Genomic DNA, 20,249 nt, shown 5'->3' with positions numbered 1-20,249 from the left:
CAAGCAAAAGTGGGTCAGTGACAATACAGTTTCTCCTTCATACACACCGCATAGAATGCCACATCTAAATGTAGTTTTTGATGACAGGTTGTCAGTTAAAACTCAATGATATGCAGTGCTCGAGCAGAGCAGCAACCACGTAGGCAGGGGGTGTTGACAGTAAAAGCGGAATGACGAGAGCAGGACACAGCCCAGGACAGCTGACGTGGGCTGGCAACACAGTGAATCTGTGCCAACAAACAGTCGGCTTAGCGAACGAATATCGGGATGCAGGTTGTTGTTTTTCTCCATGAATCATCTATGAAATATTACTCTGTGACATTCTGTGCTTTTTAATATAATGTCACTTTAGTGGTCCACAAACATTTTACCCTGAATGGGAAAAGAAAGTGTTTTTTTTTTCTTTCTTTTTGGTGCTGAGTTCATGCGGTGATTATGAATTTAGGTTAATACCCTTTGATTATCAGAGCGGAGCTCTTTAAATTACAAAGATGTACAAGAAAAGCCAGGCTGGCAGCACAGCACGAGTGTGGACCTTGTCTGTGCAGTGAGCTACTGTTCTTGCTCCCAGCTGCTCAGAGAGACTTCATCTGGGAACAGGGCAGGGTGGATGAACTTGTTGACCTTGAGCTCCCATCAGCGTTTTCGATCCACACGCTTTTCTCTCTCCCTCAATGAGGTCACCTCTCATGTCATTGTGAGCAGTTGAGATCCAAGCCCTCCACATGACATCCAACTGGGTGATGGGCTGCCGTGACAGCAAATAATGACATGTGCAGCACTAACGCAGCCCCTCCCTCCATCCCCAGACACTGCAGCCATGACTTATTGCATGCGGTGACTGGAGCAAATAACAGGATGCGGACCTGCATGCTTGTGTAAACTCAAATTGGTAAATATATGCATAGAATGTTCCCACAAAGCCATTGTACATTAAATAAGTCATATTTAACATGTGTACGCATAAATCTCCGTCGTGCCCCAGAGATGGCTTATGCTGGTCCGTTGCGGAGGTCTTTCAATATAACAAATTGCAACTCTTATACAGTAGAGACAACAGGCCCGCGGGGCTGTGTTTCCATGCCATAAACAGAGCAGATACAATTTGTCTTGCTGATTGCTTTTTTCGAATCTTTGATGTTCATTATGTCTGAAACAAATTGAGTTGGGTGAGAAATAAAAAAGATGTACAGTATTGCGCTATAATGTAAAGGTATTGGTTTTTCACTACACATGATTCATGCAGCATTTAGTTGCTTTACTTACTTCCTATTGCCTATAGAAAAGAGACACAGTACACATTTTATAACTATGTCGTGGCAAAGCGAGGTAATCCTGTTATGTAAAATCAGCAAGTCTGCACACTTGATTAACCAAATCTGAGAGAACTGCAGGATCAGAGCCCCTGCTGCATTTTCAACTGTTGGGAATAAACAACGCTGGGTAAAAACCAAGCTGAACAGATTTGGGCTGATAGCTGATGCCCACAGGTGTTGAAAAATGGAAGCTCAAGCCTGTCACTGGAGATCACACGTATCTTTTCATCTCTCTGTTCACAGGCTCACCTACCGAACGGGACAAGACACAGCAAATTGTGACACTTGTCGAAACAGCGCATGCATCATTTACAGGTGGGCTCTTTTCTCAATCATTAATATTTGTGTCAATAATGCTGCATTAAATGTTTTTTTTTTCTGTGTGATAATTTGGTTTGGTGTGAAAGGGGGATGCTTATAAGAGGTGTTTGGTGCAGTGATGCTTTTCTATGCAGAAAATGTATGGAGAAACATTGATCTCACAAAGACTTGACAGATCACAAAGATACAAAAATGTTGGGATGATGAGTCATAAAATGATCATCTGGGATTTGGGAAGAAGAGCCCAAAGAAGTAAGTGTGCAGCTGCCGGTAGTACTGTTTAGAGTATATTGTGTGTTGCACTACGGCGTGTTTTTCTACAGTACAATGGATGATGAAAAATAATTACTCTGCGGAATGTGTTGCTGTGATAAATAAGTAATCATACAGCAGAAGGACGTGAATTAGATAGGAAATACAGTTCAGGCTTTCACAAAGTATGAGATCTAGAATTTCCTCACGTTCCATAAAAAAAACAACGGTTGGATTAACTCTCCGGATTTCTGTGATGTAAGTGTTCTCATGTGTTCGAAGCTGAACAATGGCTCAGAAGCAGGTGGGCAATCCACTAAAGCTATGACCTTGTGTCATTTGTCACAAAAGCCTCCACTGCTGAACCCGCTTGTTACCTTGTTCTTTAAAACAGGAAACAGACAGCTGTTTGGAAAACACTCTCAAGGCAATGCACTTTGTACAGTGGGACCTCTCGGTTGTTTTTAGATGGGTGTAAGTGAAAGTAACTTAAAAAAACATGGATGTAAACTCTGTGTCCCTACTGAATATGAAAATGTAGCAATATGCTGCATGACAATAAAGGTTTGTTTAAACAGCAATATAAAAAGAGCTGTCTAGCTTTACTCTAACACCATTTTGAATGATTTGGAAATAATTTCAGGTATTCAAAACACCTTGAATATTCTCAAGCCATGATGATACTTAACCATTGACATTTCTTTGCAGCAAAGAAAAGGAAACTGACATGTTTTTCAGGATTTTTGCTTTATGTAATATTTTCTACAAGATGCCCCCTCTTTGTTCTCCCTTGACAAGTGCATCGTGTCAAGCTGACCCAGATTGTGGTGTGAAAATAATACTGGAACTTAAAAGCAGGGTACTCGAGATGAAAAATCATTGGGCCTCACAGATGTGTTCTTAAGCAAGTGTTGCATATAAAGTCATGTCGTACATGTCATGTGGAGATAGTCTGCATCTCTCTACAGAAGGAGTTAACTTTGATTTAACATGTTGCTGAATTAAGCTAAAACCAAACATACTGTCTGTATTTCTAATTTATTCTCTCATTGCTCATTTACAATGACTGCCCCTTGACTGGCTTTCATCATGCTTTTGCTCTAGCAAGATCTTTTATGGCAACTTAATTCATGTCAAAATGTTCTTTATTTATGTATCTGTTTAGATGACGCTTGAAGAAAAATTTGAAAATTTCTGGGTCCCGTAATACCGACTATATAATATTCATTTTGTTTAACCTCTTTGATTATCGTTCTACTAATGCACAGGTGGTGGTGTATCCCATTAAAACTTAAAAGCACTTATTCTAATCAACCTCGGGTTAAAAGTTAGAGAGTGTCGAGCGAGATAAAATGTTCTTGTATGAGCAAAATGACATCACAATATACCTCACATGGAGACTTGCACTCCTTGATGTGGGCTGCAAACTAATCAGGACCTACTGGATACAAACACCAGAGATGTGTCGCTGGCTCGCCTAAGAAGCACGACGAAACTAAAAGTTGTACTGTTGGCGCATCAAAATAAGAGCTTTGGTCGGATTTTGGTCGAAGAAGAAGCAAAAATAGAAACAAAAGGCTTTGCTTCATCAATATCTCTCCAAAACCACAGCAGGGTAACGGAGAGTGCTGCAGAGCGACAGCTACTCTCACCACTGCAAGACGGAGAGCAGCTGTGCAATCAATAAAACTGGAAAGCAGATTTAAGCATTGAATGAATGATCTTGAGAATAAGATTCAGGCCCGTCGTTCCTCTAAAGTTATCGTGTTCATGTGGAGAGTGTTTGTCCTGAAACCAAAAGATAGCCGGTTCATCCCTGGTCTCCCCATAGTTTTCATGTTGAAGTGTCTTTGAGCAAACACTGAACCATATATGTAAATTAAATTCACTAACTCACATGCTTTGTGTTTTCAAAAAGTGGACTTAGTGTAGCAGGCTGATTGTTTTTTAGCCGGGCAGGTCTGAGGGAGACGCCAGGTCCTTCATTGCCTGGAGAGATCTTTCCATCACTCCATCCGCAGACAAACCGCACTCATGCCGGTGGCAGAAGAATTGGAATTAATTTGGGGTCCCTACATTGACTCAACCACAGAGGAAAAGAGGTCTGGCTCCCTGGGGGTTTACAGTTCGGTGCGAGATTGGCAACGTTAGGTCACATATTAGCTGAGACAAACTAACCGAGAGACGATAAATCCTTGTATTGTTTCTATAAACCAATTGACAAAGTTAACCACAATCACAGGTTGTTTCAGAAAGAAAAAACTCTCTTAATTTTCCCTTTGTAGAATCTAAAAATCCAGCACTGTAATTTTGTTTAAATAAAATCAGCTGTGAATCATAGAGTAGACTTTAATTTTATATAAACCCAACTAACACTATGACATATTTTATTAATCCTCAAGGGAATTTTTTTTGCCATAGTAGCGTCCAACACTTACAGACACAATGGAATACAAACACAGCCACTCCGGCAGACTTAAAACGTACATTTAAGTTTCATTTTTGGGGTAACGTTCTTACGTAGCCTCTGACAGGTGTCAAGAGTGAGAGGCTCAGACGCACAGACAGATGTATCTGGTCTTTTTTTTCTCCATTCTTTCTGTGTGCCCGATACCAAGGGGACATTGCGTCACTAGCTCACAGACAAAGACGTTTTTGAGTGTGATTCAACAGCATGGCACCAAAATGTAAATCCTTTGAAGGAGTGTACTGACATTTTTTTTTATTTCCATGTGACTATTATGCACCTGGGCCACAGAGTTAGTTTAGGTTCTGTTTCTTATATTATTGTTTTGTTGTGCACCTTCAACACCCCTACACACACACAATCACACACCCAGCATGTAACACTACTGTCTCCATACTATCTCAGGTTCAAACTGCACCTTCTTTTCATTAAATACATTGGAGATGTTGAGAATGTTCCTCGATTTTGGTCACGGCTTGTCATTAAGGGTGATGGTGGGTCCTGGAGCCAGACCAGTTGAGAACCACTGCACTAGACAACCAGGACACCAGACCACCGTCCACTCGATCACGAAGACTTGGAAGAACATCAATGTGCGGTGGTTAATTAAACGTCAGTCCAACAACTCCATTGCCAGCAATTGCGCCGTAGATATTTCATCGTCAAGTTTCCATTCGTCAGGATGATTCAGAATTGGGCGGAGGGGCGAGCGAGCCCACCTCTTGATCCTGGCAGAAGTCGCAGAGGGACGAGGCCGCGGCCGCTGCAGTCGTGCCACGGACATTCCCAACGCGGGACGGAAACCACACGTTCAAGTTCTTATCTCCGTTTTTTTCTGCGACACACGTCGGGCCTCTGGGAATGACCACGTGTGCCAACAATGTCACGTGTTCAGACCACTAAAACTTCACATTAGGTTCAACCTCCCAATAGGGGTTCATCATGCGCTAGATTTCGGCATCGTGGCTCTCTCTCTCGCGCAAAAACAAGCTCAGTGCATCATGGTCGTTACCGTATGGCGGCTTGGTGAGGTTGAGACACAGCAGGTGCTACGCCTTTGGACACTCATTCCTGTTGCACATCACCAGCTCGCCTCTCTCCCCACTGCAGAAGCTAAAGTACTCGTGCGTGTGCTTGCCCTGCGGCCGCAGCTTCCTCTTCTTCTGCTTCAGCTTCATTCCCACTTTGTGCTTTCCTTGTTGCCTGCTGATGAAAATGCAACAGCTGCAGTCTGAGGCGTTATTATTACTGAGGCGTTATCGACCGTAAAGAGACCCTTACAGGACAAGTGGCCTCTGGGAAAGCTCTTCCTGCCTTCCATGACAGCGTCTGGGTCACCGCTGCTGCGCATCTCCAGCCTCATCTGACCGTCTGGGAAACAGCAATGGAAGAAGTTGGGCCGTGGCCTGATAAGGGAGGGACACAAACACACATAGAGAGAGAACGGATTTTTAATCCACTTTCTTATCACTTCCAATGAGTTTGAAGACTCCGTTCAGCACCAGAGTCAAAGTCACAGCTGGGAGACAAAAGGAGAGGGAACGGGATTATGAAAATGACTAAATAACACCCCCAAAATAAATGAATGCATGAGGTTAGTATGCAGCCGTCTTACCCAGCGAGGCCTCCTTCAGGTCTCCTCGCTCTGCCATCTTCTGGAAGGTGAAGACCAGGATGACGATCAGCGGAGTGAAAACCGCCGCACTGTGATCAAAACAAGAGAGGATGAGAACTATGGTATACATATTACCAACAAAAGATTTTACTTGATTGCTTCCTCTTGCTACTTTTTGTCCGCAATTCACGCCAGAAATTGCTTTGGACTTGTTTGATTCAAATCAAATCTACAGCCATACTGTAAGCATTCACGTCCACCATCTCTTCCAGATGCTCTGCTTGTCGTCAGGGAGGAGGTACGAGCGGAAACAAACTGAACCGGGGGGTTTACCCCGGTGACCCGTTTGAACTGAAGACATGTTACTAACAAACATCAGAGTGGTGGGCACATGGTCGCTCCCAACGCGATACAATTCATACAACCACATCTCCTCTGGCTGGATCTCACAGTAGGATGGAGAAAGCGGCTCTGTCACTCTGCACACAACATTCAAAGAGCAGCGTCATTAAAAAACAACACCCGCTTTCTTAGATTTGCGGATCCGTGAAGCAGAAACGCAAACGAGTGGAAGTACTTACAGGACGACGAGCAGCAGTGCCAGCCGGATGGAAGCGGCCTCCTCTTCATCTCGTTTGTCGGAGTGGACTTCAGCCAACAACAAACATCCTCGCTCGGCTTTCATTAAACTCGACTGGGATTAGTCAAATAAAAACATGTTTTAAATGAAGAGCAGAGTTTAAGTTTATGACATTGACTGGAAAGGAAAAATAAATGAGTGGTGAGCTTGTATTTAATGAGCTAATTACGGTTAATCAAATTACTCTAAACATCAGTTAAATATAACTAAGTATAAGTATAATCCTGATGGATTATCCGAGGGGAAAAAAACGCTTGTTTTTTTTTCTGTTTAGTGTATTTTTATAGGACGGCGTAAGAAAGCAGTGACTAAAGTCACCAACATCTTCCTGACACTAGTGTTGTTTTCGTTACGATGAGGTATTTATATCAGTTACCTGCATTTCCTGACGGATTTAGTCAGTTTGGTTATTATTATTTGTGTAAACTCACAGAGTTTCTTAATAAGATCCATAAAGACACATCAGCAGTCTTTACTGACCCTTGTCTCATAGCCAATTACTGTCTTAGCAAACAAAACAAAAAATAAAAATGCAAAACGTAACAAATGAGGAAAATATGGTCCTTTATATAAAGTGCCTTCACTACATTCACTGACAGTAAATACATTATAAATATTGAAATACTGGTAAAGATGCTGCAGCCTGTGTCTGTCTAAAACCTTATATGGAGGCCACCGTTCTGAACCAGCGCCCTCCTCTTCCGGGTGACGGAAGCTACGTATTTAAAAAGCTGCTCTTTAATTACATGTACTTAAGTCTTATTGTCGTGTTTTTATGAAGACAATATTAAACGCACAGCCTCCTGACGAAGCGCTGGACGAGGTTAACACGCTAGCATGAAGTCTCTGTGTTGTAGAAACTAGCTTAGATGTTAGCCGAGAGAGCTAGCTAAGCTAGGCAAAGCAACATCTGTCAAACAAGACATCTGGCCCCGTTTGACCGTCGTCGAACCGGGGGCTCTGGGCGGCGTTACTGACCTTTAATGGGTCGGTATTTGTTCTATCTCCTCATGCTCACGGTACCGTGCGCCGTTAACATGAAACGGGCCCCCACGTCTTCTGTTTCTGCCGACGGTCGAAGTCGCACATCTTGAGGGGAATCAGGGCTGCCCCACGGAGGAGGAGATGAGCACCGCGTGAAGCTAACGGTGACACCCGAGCTACGTCCAGTGTGGTATTTTCAAAGTAAACGTGTGTTTTTATAAGTGGAGAAATGTAACCTCAGATATTTTTTTTCTGGGCGCCATTTTGGTTTGCAGTCCCTGTCGTACCCATGGAGATGGATTAACACTGTTTTTTTATGCCTCTTCTGATTGGCCAACAACAATGGCACAGTTTTGATTCCGCATTCCATTGGGCTGTAAGTAAGCGCTGCTTCTGAACAATTCTTTGCCACGTATTGAAATCGTCCTACAAGTCAGAAGCACACCCTTACAAGCAGTTTAGCAGTTCTCCAGAGTTTTTCCAGTCGTTTATCCCCAGTATTGAAGCAGTCATACCATTCTCCCAGTATTGAAGAAGTCAAACCATTCTCCCAGTATTGAAGCAGTCATACCATTCTCCCTGTATTGTAGCAGTCATACCATTCTCCCAGTATTGAAGCAGTCATACCATTCTCCCTGTATTGAAGCAGTCATACCATTCTCCCAGTATTGAAGCAGTCATACCATTCTCCCTGTATTGTAGCAGTCATACCATTCTCCCAGTATTGAAGCAGTCATACCATTCTCCCTGTATTGAAGCAGTCATACCATTCTCCCAGTATTGAAGCAGTCATACCATTCTCCCAGTATTGAAGCAGTCATAGCAGTCCCCAGTATTGAAGCAGTCATACCAGTCCACAGTATTGAAGCAGTCATACCAGTCCACAGTATTGAAGCAGTCATGCCAGTCCACAGTATTGAAGCAGTCATACTAGTCTACGAGACATCGATAGAAGACAACCAGTTTCCATTTCCACCAGAGCTCATCACTCCACCACAGTGGTCGGTGAGTCTATGTTAATTCGAAGGGGAGAGGAGACCTCTCTTCCTAGTGGCGCAGAGTAGCCTGACTGCTGAGGACACCCCTATGACTGAGGTAACATGGCACGGTCCAATCACCCAGGACAGTCTATTTAGACAGGTGTGCTGCTGCTGTGCCAGTCTCTTTCAAGGATCGTTGGTGGGTCCTAGGGATTGAAAGAGCCCCGGGAGCCAACCATTACATACCTGGCTGTATATTGAAATTTTTTTTTTTTTTTTTTTTAAATTGGCGGATAAAAATACAAAGGTAGATAACATGGTGAGAAAAAGGAAGAGGAGACTTCACATCAATGCAAAAGTGAGGAATGAGAAATTGGCGACTCAAGAGATGCAAGTACAAATGCTCACAATGAACAAAAAGGACCTTAAAGAAATATGCTTTTTAATGAAAAAGAAAAGCCGAGGTTTTTTTTTGAAAAAAAAATGGGGATAAAAACACGGAGGTAGACAACATGGTGGGAAAAAGAAAGGAGATGATGGAGTGTTTCGGAAGGCTGAACTAGACTGCTTCACATCAACGCAAAAGTGAGGAATGAGGAATTGGCGACTCAAAAGATCCAAGTCCAAATGCTGACAATGAACAAAAAGGACCTTAAAGTAATATGTTTTTCAATGAAAAAGTAAAGCAGACGGTTTTTTTTGGAAGAAAATAAGGGTTACAAATACGGAGGTTGTCCACCTCCATATTTGTATCCCCAATTTTTTTCCAAAAACCCCTCTGCTTTTCCACATGGCGGTAAAAAGAAAGAGGAGATGATGGAGAGTTTCAGAAGGCTGAACTAAACTGATTCACATCAACGCCAAAGTGAGGGATTGGCGACTCAAGAGATCCAAGTCCAAATGCTCACAATGAACAAAAAGGGCGTTGAAGAAATATGTTTTTCAATGAAGAAGAAAAGCAGAGGGTTTTTTTGGAAGAAAGTCAGGGATACAAATACGGAGGTTGTCCACCTCCGTATTCTTATCCCCAATTTTTTTCCAAAAAAACCCCCTCTGTTTTCCCACATGGTGGGAAAAAGAAAAGATATGATGAAGTGTTTCGGAAGGCTGAACTAGAGTGGTTCACATCCCTTCTTAAGTCCTTCAGAACGATTGAATCTGGGAAACGCGGCCTCTGTCAGTTACCTGCAACCGACGATCCTTCAAAGAGACCGCTGCAGCACACCTGCCTAAACAAACTGGCAGGTGTGCTGCAGACAGCTGGAACCAGCAAAGGGCAGCACAATGGCTGCAGTGATTTAACACAGTGACTTTACGCTGCAGCCTCTGTGTGGAATTTGACTTTTCTCCCTGTGTCTGTGTGGGTTTACTCCTAGTACTCAGGTTTCCTCCCACATAATCAAAAAGTATTCAGTAATTAATCCAAAAAGTGAAATAATAAAACTTAAATCAAATCTATGTTCCCTTCTCTCTGATTGAATATATAGTATTAATACAATTGTTTGACATGATGTTGACTTTAAAGAAGAATTATTGCAAGCTGTTTAAGTTGTGATTTTCATAAAATGATCAATGTGTTAAAATAAGTATTTTAGGTTAACGACACAAAATGGTTCTGTAATAAACGATGATATTCGGTATAAAACATAAGACGCGTTTTTGAATATTTTGAATATTCACATTGTTTACCAGTTTTAGAATTTAATCATTAACAGAGGTGTAAGCTAATTGAACATGTTTACTTTAAACCACTGGATAAAAAAACCTCCCCACACTTTAGAGTGCAATAACCATAAACACAACACCATGGAAATGAAAATGAAAAACTGGGCTGTTTAAACCAGAGAGAATGACATTTTAAAGACGCTTAGTTTGGTGATTACCTTATTTGGTGTATTTGTCCCTATCTGGGATTTCTCCAGCGTTTTGAGTAAACTTTGAGGTCAGATGATATGGAGGTCTGATCTTATTTGGGACAACCAAAATAGGCTTTGCCAATATTTAATTGAGCATTAATTTGACAACTTGCGTTACTCAGTTTCTCTGCATATTCAGGTTATGCAACATGAACAGAAAACGTACAATATGTACAATTATCTATCTGTGATAATAGACTACTAAATAAAACATAGGCTATACATGTTGTAAATCAGTGGTTCTCGGTTCTCAACCCAACTAACACTAGCTTAACCAATATTTAAACATCTGACCTTTAGAGAAATGTCAGCGAGGTAAAAGGTAAGTGGTGACTGACGGTCAGGGGTTCAATCCCAGCTGTTACGTGTCCTGTGTACTGCTTGAGCAGAGGCCCTTTGGTGTGGAACAAGAGGCGTTCACACTCCAGGAAGAAAGTTAGGGTACACAAAATGTTCACTTTTCTTTTTTTTCCTGTGTTCTATCATCAACCAACAAAGAAGTAACACATATACTGCTATGTGAACCTTGTATCTAGTCTCACAAGTGTGTTTTGAAGATTATACCTTTTGAAATTATTCAAATAGCTCTTGTGGTTGAGTAGATATTCTATATTTAGTATGGATATGCGAGACCATTTGGAATTTGAGAAAAAAGGCTGGGGCTTAAGTGGAGCCCATACACTTTGGCTCTGTATTAACTATAAAATATTTGTCACACATGAATAACATCACACAATAGGCCTATGTATTGTATACTATAAAAGCTAAATATATAATTAATTAGAATTCACGCATGAGCAAGCGTAGCTTGTTAACGGCGTAGTGTAAACATTTCCACGAAAGTAAAGGCATTTTGCCACGTATTTATTAATGACGTTAATGACGTTTCCGAAATTAGTGTCCCCAACGGTGGCAGGATTTCAGAACATCTTTATCACTAAACCTAATGATAAGGTTGTGAAATGGATGCAGTTTGGATAAGAGCCGGCAACAAAATACTTGGTTAGGTTTCAGAAAAGATTATGGTTTGGGTGAGGCTTAATCAGAATGTGTACTGTAACAAAGACGTTTTTCTTTTTGTTTTCAATTTTTTTTAATCCTGTGTTCATTATCTTAAAAAAACATATGTACAATCATTATTTTCCTGTGTTACAGCCCGACTACTGCACTGTGTCTGTGTCTATTTATGTCCCTATTGATCATACGGGCCTTTTCTTTGATTTGTTTCCATGTGTTAATCCATGACTCTAAGTAAGTGTGCCTTTCAAGAGGGTTTAAGCAGAGTGGGTATGTATGAGTATTCATAAATTGTATAGTAGTGATGGGTAAAGGGTATTATCTGTCGTGTGGTTTTGACTGGGCCTTTTGTTTAATAACGGCTTTCCGCAGACGGCAACAGGGTGCATTCAGGTTTCATCTAAGTGAGAAGTAAACATTATAGCTGTAACAGCAACATAATTTGTTCGACTGCGTAGACGAGAAAAGTCCTAAAGCCCAAAGCTGAGTTTCTCTTTTTTCACCTCACTGATCTTATCTCCTGACAACTCTGTACATCGGTGAAGCAGCTTGACTTAATTAACAAACGATGAACAATTTCAGATGGCAAAAGAACTGCCCCCAGTCTGTTGTCAGTAAAGCATAGCATGTGGGGTGGTAATAACATCTTATTGAACTGAAGACACACTCTGCGGAGTACTAATAACGGGGAATATTTTCATTTAATCTGTGCGCTGTTTTATTAAATGTTGTTTATTTTTGATCACCCAGTTGGTTTTTAAGTCAGTGAATAGAGCCGAGTCTCTTGGCAAGCAGGGTAGTATACTGTCACGGTCCTATCTATTTCTGCCAAAGCAATTGTCATAAATGTGTTAAATTCTGCAAATAGTGCTGTTTAGTATTCTTCAGCTGCATAAACCTTCCACGACTGAATTATGTTTTTCGAGGGGCAAAAAAATACTACTTTATTCTCAACCTCTGCTTTTGACTTTTAATGTTCTTTTTACTGTCACGTACAACGACCTCACCTCATTACCAGCAGCCCTGTTATTATAATAGTCTATTAATACAGAGAGTTAAACTACGTATAGGGCAGCAGTAATTACCTTGATGGTCAAACTACTCTGTGTGACACCTTGAATAGGAGGCAAATTAAAGCCTAGAAAAGCAAGTTGGGATAAAAAAAGTTACCCCTCATAACTGCATGTTTCAAATATAACCGAGATTAGCATCCCCCGAGATGTAGCACTTCAGTTCCGAGCGGTCCAGCATTTCCAGTATAGCCGATAAATTCAGGACTTGAGTAGTTGCTGAGCTCCGGTAGTCAATCTGAAGGTCTTATCCAGACTTCATCTCTGCCCACCCTCCGGTTTACTGCAGCATCTTTTACATCACTGCAACAAATGGGGAGTACAGATGGCAAGTAAATGAGAGAGAAAGCGATAGAGAGGCTGACTGTAAAATACGTCAGAGCAGTGGTTCTCAAATGGGGGTACGTGTACCCCTGGGGTTAAAATATATGTCAAAGTATCATTCATTCAAAAATCACTTACAAATAGTTATGTATTACATATTTAATAAGATATAAGTGTAAGTTCAGCAACTGAATTGTATATATGCTATATTAAATCAGACACCAGTGGCACAGCGCTGTGTATTACATCTTTTTTTTTTTAACCCAAATGCTTTGCGCTGGTTAGGGGGATACTTAGCTAAAAGATATTTCACAGGCGGTTCATCACTGATAAAAGGTTGAAAACCACTACATTAGAGGAATAACTATAATGACAGTGTCCACCTCATCAGGGGACAAATGGATCCCTGAAGGAGTCCCTTCATACAAATGAAAGATAAGTCTCTAGTGGTGTCTAGTCATGCAGATTGTTTCAGGTTTGACTTTGTTACTGAGAAATTGTCTGTTGGCTATAATTTTGGCATAGTGGACCGCTCTAAATACTACCGATATACAATATGCATGAGCCTCTGCTGGTATTGCCATGGAGAAAAGGTCAGTCGGGGGCACAAATCAGAGCGGTAGCGAATTCAAATTGCTTCATTGTTACAACTGAAAACATAAAACGGTGCATTAGTTGCTGAATTAACCCACAATTGACCTATACATGCTTCACACAGCCCAATAAAATCCATCAATCAGCAGATGGAGTTATGAGTATGTTGGCTTTTGGAAACATGCTAAAATACCATAACTGTTTTTGCAAACCCCACCAGAGACCCTCTGGAAGCGTACAAAGACCCTGGGGATGGATTGAGCCCAAACAAATTGTTTTAACCGGGCAAATGAACCCTGATAATGTTTTAACCAAACAAAGCAGGTCAGGTGTTGAAAGCACCCTCGTGAATTGAAACAAAATCTGGCTGGTTATATATCACGATACAAAGTTATTTTTTTTATGTTGTATTATTTGTAGTCGTAGTTGTATGGAACTGAAACATTCAAGTCAAACACAGAGACGATCAAAAGTCTCCATCTTCTGCTTTTCATATTCCCTTGTTATCTACATTTCAAACAAGTAGTTTGAAGAAGATTTACAAGAGCATCTGAAGCAACTTGTAAGCGGTCTACCACTGATTAAACCTGGAGTATACAGCAGGAAGCCCAGTTTAACAAACATACTCAGATGAAAGCATTAACGGATTGTATCCCTATCATGCTGTGTTGAATAAAAACCAGCATTTGAATCAATAGATGCAATGTAGTTGTTTCCAATTTGGAACTAACAATGACTTTGAAACACAGTTAGATTCAGGGAAAGCAATATGATGAGATGCAATGAGCTAATTAGCACTTGTATCCCATGCTGAGATGGTGGAGCTGTGTTTTTTTTTTTTTTTTTTTTTTTGAGTGAACAATTGTCAAGATTGTTTATTCTATTCTGTTCTCATTAATGAATTTTGGTTTTTCTTTGTGCGTCTGTAAGGCTGTGTCACAGACAACAACAATGGCTTTTATATCTGGTATACATGACAAGCAAGAATTCAGCATCTTATCAAGATAACCTGCGGGAAGTTTCTGCTTCAACGGTTGCCTGTCAGGGGAGGAAATAACTGTCAGCCTCTCGTGATTCATTCTACTGTGACCTGTCATAGTTCTGAAGATGTTACACTATACCCGGCCTGAACCACTCATCTTGTCAAGTGGAGAGTTTAAACTTTGAATGGCCAAAGGGGAAATCACCAGAGGAGAAATGACTTTGGTGCCGGCAGCAGAAAGAACAGTGAAAAGCGGCGAGCAGGTATATACACTGCCAAATGAACAGAGTATGCCGCGCTAAAAAGACATCTCACGGCAGCATGAAGCCCTCCCAGGAGCAACAATCATTGAATGGTGCTCAGCACACCACGACCACAGACAAACAAATGGCTCGCTGCTGATCACAGCAACAGCTACTCACACTGCATAGCTAAAGAGATGATTAATCTGCTTTGCTGAATGCCCTAGAAAAGCCTCCCTGTCTCCAGCTGCTTCAATCTGTTTTTGCCCAGAGATGATCTTAGATATAGGGCTTTTGTTTGCTGAGGCACCTGCTTCCCGGTGCCACCCACGTCGTACAGTGCTGCCCTGGGCTTCCCACCGTGGCATTGGTCCACAGCGTACAGTAATTGCAGTGATCTGCCAAGTGATTAATTGCTTAATAATTGCAGAGGCTATTTTGTGTTGCACTATGCTTCTGTGATTCTTCTCTTCTTTCTGTCAAGTCGACATTCTTTAAACAGCAGTCGTAAAAGACCCTTGAACTTTTTTTTTTTTTTTACATTCAACAAAAACGCAAATACGGATAACAGCGGAAGGAAATAAAACAATTGATTATATGAATAAGAGATGTGTGCATCACATACTGCAAGAAACAGCAGTTCTGTCAAGATAAAGGCTTCAGTCTAATCTAAAAGAGTCTCTCACTGTCATCCTTGTTTACCTGCAAATGTGTGAGCTTTTATTTGATATAGAAAATAAGTAAAAAGCATCCAGGAAAATGGAAAATGAGCAAAGCACCGGGTGCAAACGAGGTTTTGTTTTGGTACAGCAAAACATGCTTACAAATACCTTTTCATATCAATAATGAGGAGTTTCAAGCATCCACAGGCTCTTGCACATTTCTGACTTGCTTTACGTATAATACAGTGCATTGATTCGTTGTAAGTCCAGGCCAGCAAAACTACTATCCAGCCTTCAATGCGGTGTCTCCCCTGAAGGCTTTAATAGAGCTCTGTTCTTAACCGACACTTATCTTAAGGGTGCCGACAGTTCCCAGGATTCATTGTCACTTTGAGTATAGCATATCCTTCAGCGAACTAATTACACTGCCCATCAAAGCCTTTACCCTATCAGGCCGAGCTTTGTGCCTCAACGTCTATTTGTGTGCCTGCAGACATGTTTGACCTTGACATGTCAGATGTCATCTCTTTCAGCAGCTTCACTCCCCTCCACCTTTAATCCTCCAGAGTTTGAATGACATGAAAACAGCTTTGTAAATCGCAGTGTTCACTGGTCTTCTAAAATGCTGTGTTAAGTAATGTTGGCAGTGATAAAAAATAAATGAAATGAGGATGACTCAAAAACGCCCCAAACCAAAAAGCAACAGAACGCTTAATTATCAGGTATGGTTTGTTGAGGAGTGTCACTTTTGCAGCCACACAGCAGATGATTCATTATCTTTCATTTTCACTTGGATGCTACCACAATTACTACTCCAGGAAAATGTACATTAACAGAACACTACAAATCAATCGCAATAAAGTGAAAAGAGATGGTGTATAATAATGCATTTATCCCTTCAATACAGGCAGTTAATCAGGATATGCTTGGCCTCTTAGTGGTTTCATTTGGATGGGAATAATCCCTACATTTATTCTCAAGCCTGAGAGATTTAATCGGAGAGTGAGTTCAACTACGGTGCCGGAACAAAATCAGACACTGACCAGCCTGGGATTATACTGGAGGTCTGGTGTCATGAGCAACCCATATTTTGGCTCTCTTTTTTTTTATACAAATATGATATATACAGGAAAAGCCCTTTGACTGCATCCATAAAAAATACAGACATGATGCAAAGGAACTCTATTACTCGGGGGAGTCTCTGAAATGTGGATATGTGCAGGGAGAGATATAGGCTGCCAGGGTGTCTGACAGTGCAATTGAACGGTTTGCCTCCCTCCCAAACTCCATCTGGACATCAGTGGATTACTAATATAAAAAAGAAGAGTCAGAAATGTTACAACCTCTGAAAAAATGAATCGCTAACTTTAAGATTCTCCAAATGAACACACTTGATTTTAAATCAGGAAATCTTCTGTCTAATCCCTGTTTTTAAGTAAAATACTGAACTGAAAAGTGTAAATGATCTAAAACTCTGCCTCTTCTGCTCGTGTTACAGCGTTGAACTGGACTTCAAACTGCAGGAGGACAAGTTGCAGACCCTGATGAAGAGACTTTGCCCTCTGGACAGCCAACAATGTCCCGCTCTCCCTTACTCCAATGAAGTATTCACATCCACCCCGAAACGCAAATCCAAGACAGAATCCAAAAAGCATGCTCGTTGGAAACTTTGGTTCCTCTGACTGAAACATGAAGGCTTTGGAAACAGCCTTTTTGTTGGGCAAATGAATACCCCTGCTACTCTTGAAATGGATGAGGAAATATTCAGATGGAGTGATCAACACATGAGGGTGGATAACGACAGAAACCAGTTCATTGGGGGTACTGAGTTGAGACTGCACATTAAGGTAGCTAGGGGAGAGCAGGGACAAAAAACATTTTAGATTCTGTCAAACCTTTTTCTGGCATGTTTGCTGAAGAGGATGGACACACACCTGCAAAAACTAGGTGAGCTTTGGGATACATATGTTTCTAAGCTGTGTAAAGCTGTTGTAAACAATGTTTTCTTTTTTTAATCTGTTGGGTAAATTCAACGATAGCCCTTTATAATAACTACACACTATTTTGCATTAGTAAAGCATGAGTAAACACTTATATGATGCACTATTGTTTAACATGTGCTTTATAAATATGTTTCAATGATGCAATTTAGGTAGTTACTAGTAATTAGTTAAGTATTAGTTAAGGCTAACAGCGCTTTAAAGCTAACAAAATTCTCAGTTATCTTCTCAACAGAAAAGGGAAATAGACACAACACAAAGCGATAAAGAACATCCATATGAAGGTGATGGGGAGCGATGCCCGTCAGTGTCACGAGTTTTGAGCACATTTCATAGTTTGCAGGCACATAGACATTATTGATTATGAGTATCTAGCTAGCTGGCTGTGACTTGTTTGCTGGCTAGCCAGCTAGCGAGCTCGCCACTAACTAGAGGTCTTAAAACAGCACACGCCACCTTAGTTGTAAGTAGACCAATCTGATTAAAATGCTTTATAAGTGATTAATTAAGTGTATACTCATGCTTTACTAATGCTGAATAGTGTGTAGTTATTATAAAATGCTACCAATGTAACTCAGAGTTTATACGTCTGACTTATTGCCTTCTCCAATGCAATGCACCTTTGGTCTTCTTCCCCTTAGAGCATACCGCTTGGCAACAAGAAGAGGCGCCATGTGGAGGGCCTTTTATGAGTGAAGCTATAACTTTTGAATGGACATCAGCCCCACCTCCGGCAAAGCACAAACATTTGACTATTGAGGGGAACATGCGTGAAAGACTGAAACACCGTGCGGCGCAGTGTCAGCGCTGTTCTTATGGCCCGTTTATTCTCTCTTTTTCCTCATTATCTATCAACATCCTGGTCAGTTTGTCTGTCTGACTGAATGTCTGCCTGCTTTTGGTTATAACTCCTCCCTCCTCCCTCTCTTTATAACTTTATCCCTTTATCTCTCTGTCTTTCTTCCTTAGGCTATTCTCCATTTAGCTCACTGTGCAACCAACCAACTAGCCAGCCAACTTTGCCTCAGTCATGCTGTCCTTTCTGTTGGCTACACTGTCACGTAATATTCAGAATTTATATTTTAGAGTATCTAAATCTTTTTTAGCAAAGTACTATGAAAATACATTTATAAATATATATATAGATATGAATATATATGTTTGGGCCCCTTCTCTTGAATTGTTAAAAGGGCAGAAGTCTTCTGGGTGAGGTTTTGATTACCTCCAAGGCAGAATATTTTCTATAACTTTAAAACAAGTTTTATTTAGTTTTTAACTTCCAACAAAAAGTAAAGATTTACTTAAGTAAAGACTATTTTGACTTTAAGTTTTCTCTCAGACACGCATTGTGCAACCTCAAACTTAATCTACTTCTAAGTCATTTATTAGTTTACATTTGAAGTGTATTTCTTTTTTTAAATAGTGATGAATCTTGCCATTCAACTGCGCATTACATCTTGTAAAAACAAACAACTTTTATTTTTGCAGACAAACAACTGTGCACTGAACTTGCCAGAATAGAAGGGCTATATACAGTGCTAACGGAGTATGGTAGCAATCTTACTGCAGACCTTGGTAGAGAATTGTAGCCACCAGTTGGGTTAAGTACAAAAAAACACACCGATGATGTAGCAATGATATGGAACTTTTATGCTGTCAAAATGAAGGTATTTACTTCAAGTAATTTCATAACAGCAGCTCTTATGTAGATTATGGAACTGTCAATTGTCTGATAAATGTCAGGAAGACTCATGCTGGCCTCCCATCGTTAGACTAGGCAGTAGATGACATTATTCAGGTCCTCAATTTACATGCAAAGATCTGTAATTTGAGAACTTGCAATTTCGTGATTATGTGCAATATTATGCATTTTTCTACTGTTTTTACATCACAATTAAAAAAATGTCAACTAAAGGTGATCTGGTGTTCTCCTGCGTCTATTGAAAGTTAGAGATAGTAGAGTTGTGAAGTGAGAGAAGCTGTTTAAGACTTTTAAAAAAAGTTAATTCAAGTCAATGTTACGTGAGTCACAGTTGGAGCACTCCTACAGCTTCAATTGGCATGAAACTTTCCAAGTTGACTCATCAGTACAGGAGATTAACAGGCATGTTAGGAAATATCAGTTTCTTAGATAAATTAGAGGTACGAGCTTGTGTTCATCAATGTGTGGGAGAAGTTAACTAAGACTCCCAAGCTGCATTTCTGTAAGAAACCTCCAATCATCTCAACCCAAAAACTATTTCACATGCACAGATTTTGCAATGTGCCAGTTACATTGGGAAATCAGTTAACTTTTCATTCTGGTTTGTACCTCTGACCGGAAGCTTTTCAATAGCAATGGCCGCTGAGGCTTATTATAGTGTCACAGTATTCTCAGAAAAAAAGTTAGAATACTTGAAACCAGTGGCTTTCCCATAAACCTATCAAATCAGAATAAATCTGTGTTTCTATGTTAAGTAACATTGACAGTATAGTTTAAAATTGAAATGGGAATACAGAATGAAGTTCCACAGGCAGCGTCCTCTTCTGTTTGTATGCTACCGAACCAGGTAGTTTCAGGCAGAGCAGCATTCACCCGGTGTCAGACAGTCTCCATTTTACATCTTTTGTGCTTTAGTGAAACAGGGACGGACCATGACCAGGACTCAGTGGCAGAGTGGTTGAGCTCATTCTTCTCTCTTCTAACGGGATTACTGCTCAATACTAAGAAGGGAACTTCAAAACCTGGGGGCTCAGAAGAACGGCAGGTTCCGGTCATTCAAACCAAGTGACCTGATCCCAAATCCATCCTTCTCCCACCGTGTCTGTCTCTTTCATTCTTCTCAGCTGATTCTCTTTTGCTTTTATTTTGTCCTCAGGCATTCGGT

General features: G+C 40.8%; 2 protein-coding genes across 2 annotated transcripts in view; one reads left to right on the top strand and one right to left on the bottom strand.

Annotated features, from left to right (window-relative positions):
• Positions 1-19,224, top strand: part of LOC137780023 (inhibitory synaptic factor 2A-like) — a 28,795-nt gene extending 9,571 nt beyond the window's left edge. Inside the window, exons 3-5 of the mRNA XM_068568329.1 lie at positions 1,560-1,631; positions 16,881-17,329; positions 18,024-19,224. Of these exons, the coding sequence (XP_068424430.1) occupies positions 1,560-1,631; positions 16,881-17,064 (256 nt within the window). The 3' untranslated portion in view covers positions 17,065-17,329; positions 18,024-19,224. The remainder of the gene's footprint in view (positions 1-1,559; positions 1,632-16,880; positions 17,330-18,023) is intronic.
• Positions 5,408-6,902, bottom strand: LOC137780225 (phospholipid phosphatase 4-like). Its single transcript, XM_068568674.1, has 5 exons — positions 6,553-6,902; positions 6,331-6,450; positions 5,972-6,060; positions 5,831-5,875; positions 5,408-5,769 (listed from the first exon to the last, which is right to left on the bottom strand). The coding sequence occupies exons 1-5, from the start codon at positions 6,654-6,656 to the stop codon at positions 5,531-5,533; spliced, it is 597 nt and encodes a 198-aa protein (XP_068424775.1). The 5' UTR covers positions 6,657-6,902; the 3' UTR covers positions 5,408-5,530.
• Positions 19,225-20,249: the final 1,025 nt, after the last annotated feature.

Source organism: Clinocottus analis, unplaced genomic scaffold (assembly GCF_023055335.1).
Source record: "Clinocottus analis isolate CAN_PGR_092001 unplaced genomic scaffold, fCliAna1.0.p SCAF_8, whole genome shotgun sequence".
Lineage (NCBI taxonomy): Eukaryota > Metazoa > Chordata > Actinopteri > Perciformes > Cottidae > Clinocottus > Clinocottus analis.
This window is presented reverse-complemented; position numbering and strand designations above follow the sequence as displayed.

Excerpts from the sequence above, each read along its gene's own strand:
- LOC137780225 (XM_068568674.1), bottom strand. The coding sequence starts at position 6,656 with ATGAAAGCCGAGCGAGGATGTTTGTTGTTGGCTGAAGTCCACTCCGAC. Across the intron at positions 6,061-6,330 it reads CTGATGTTTGTTAGTAACAT|TGCGGCGGTTTTCACTCCGC; the intron begins GTCTTCAGTTCA and ends TTTTGATCACAG. Across the intron at positions 5,876-5,971 it reads CCTGAAGGAGGCCTCGCTGG|CTGTGACTTTGACTCTGGTG; the intron begins GTAAGACGGCTG and ends TTTGTCTCCCAG.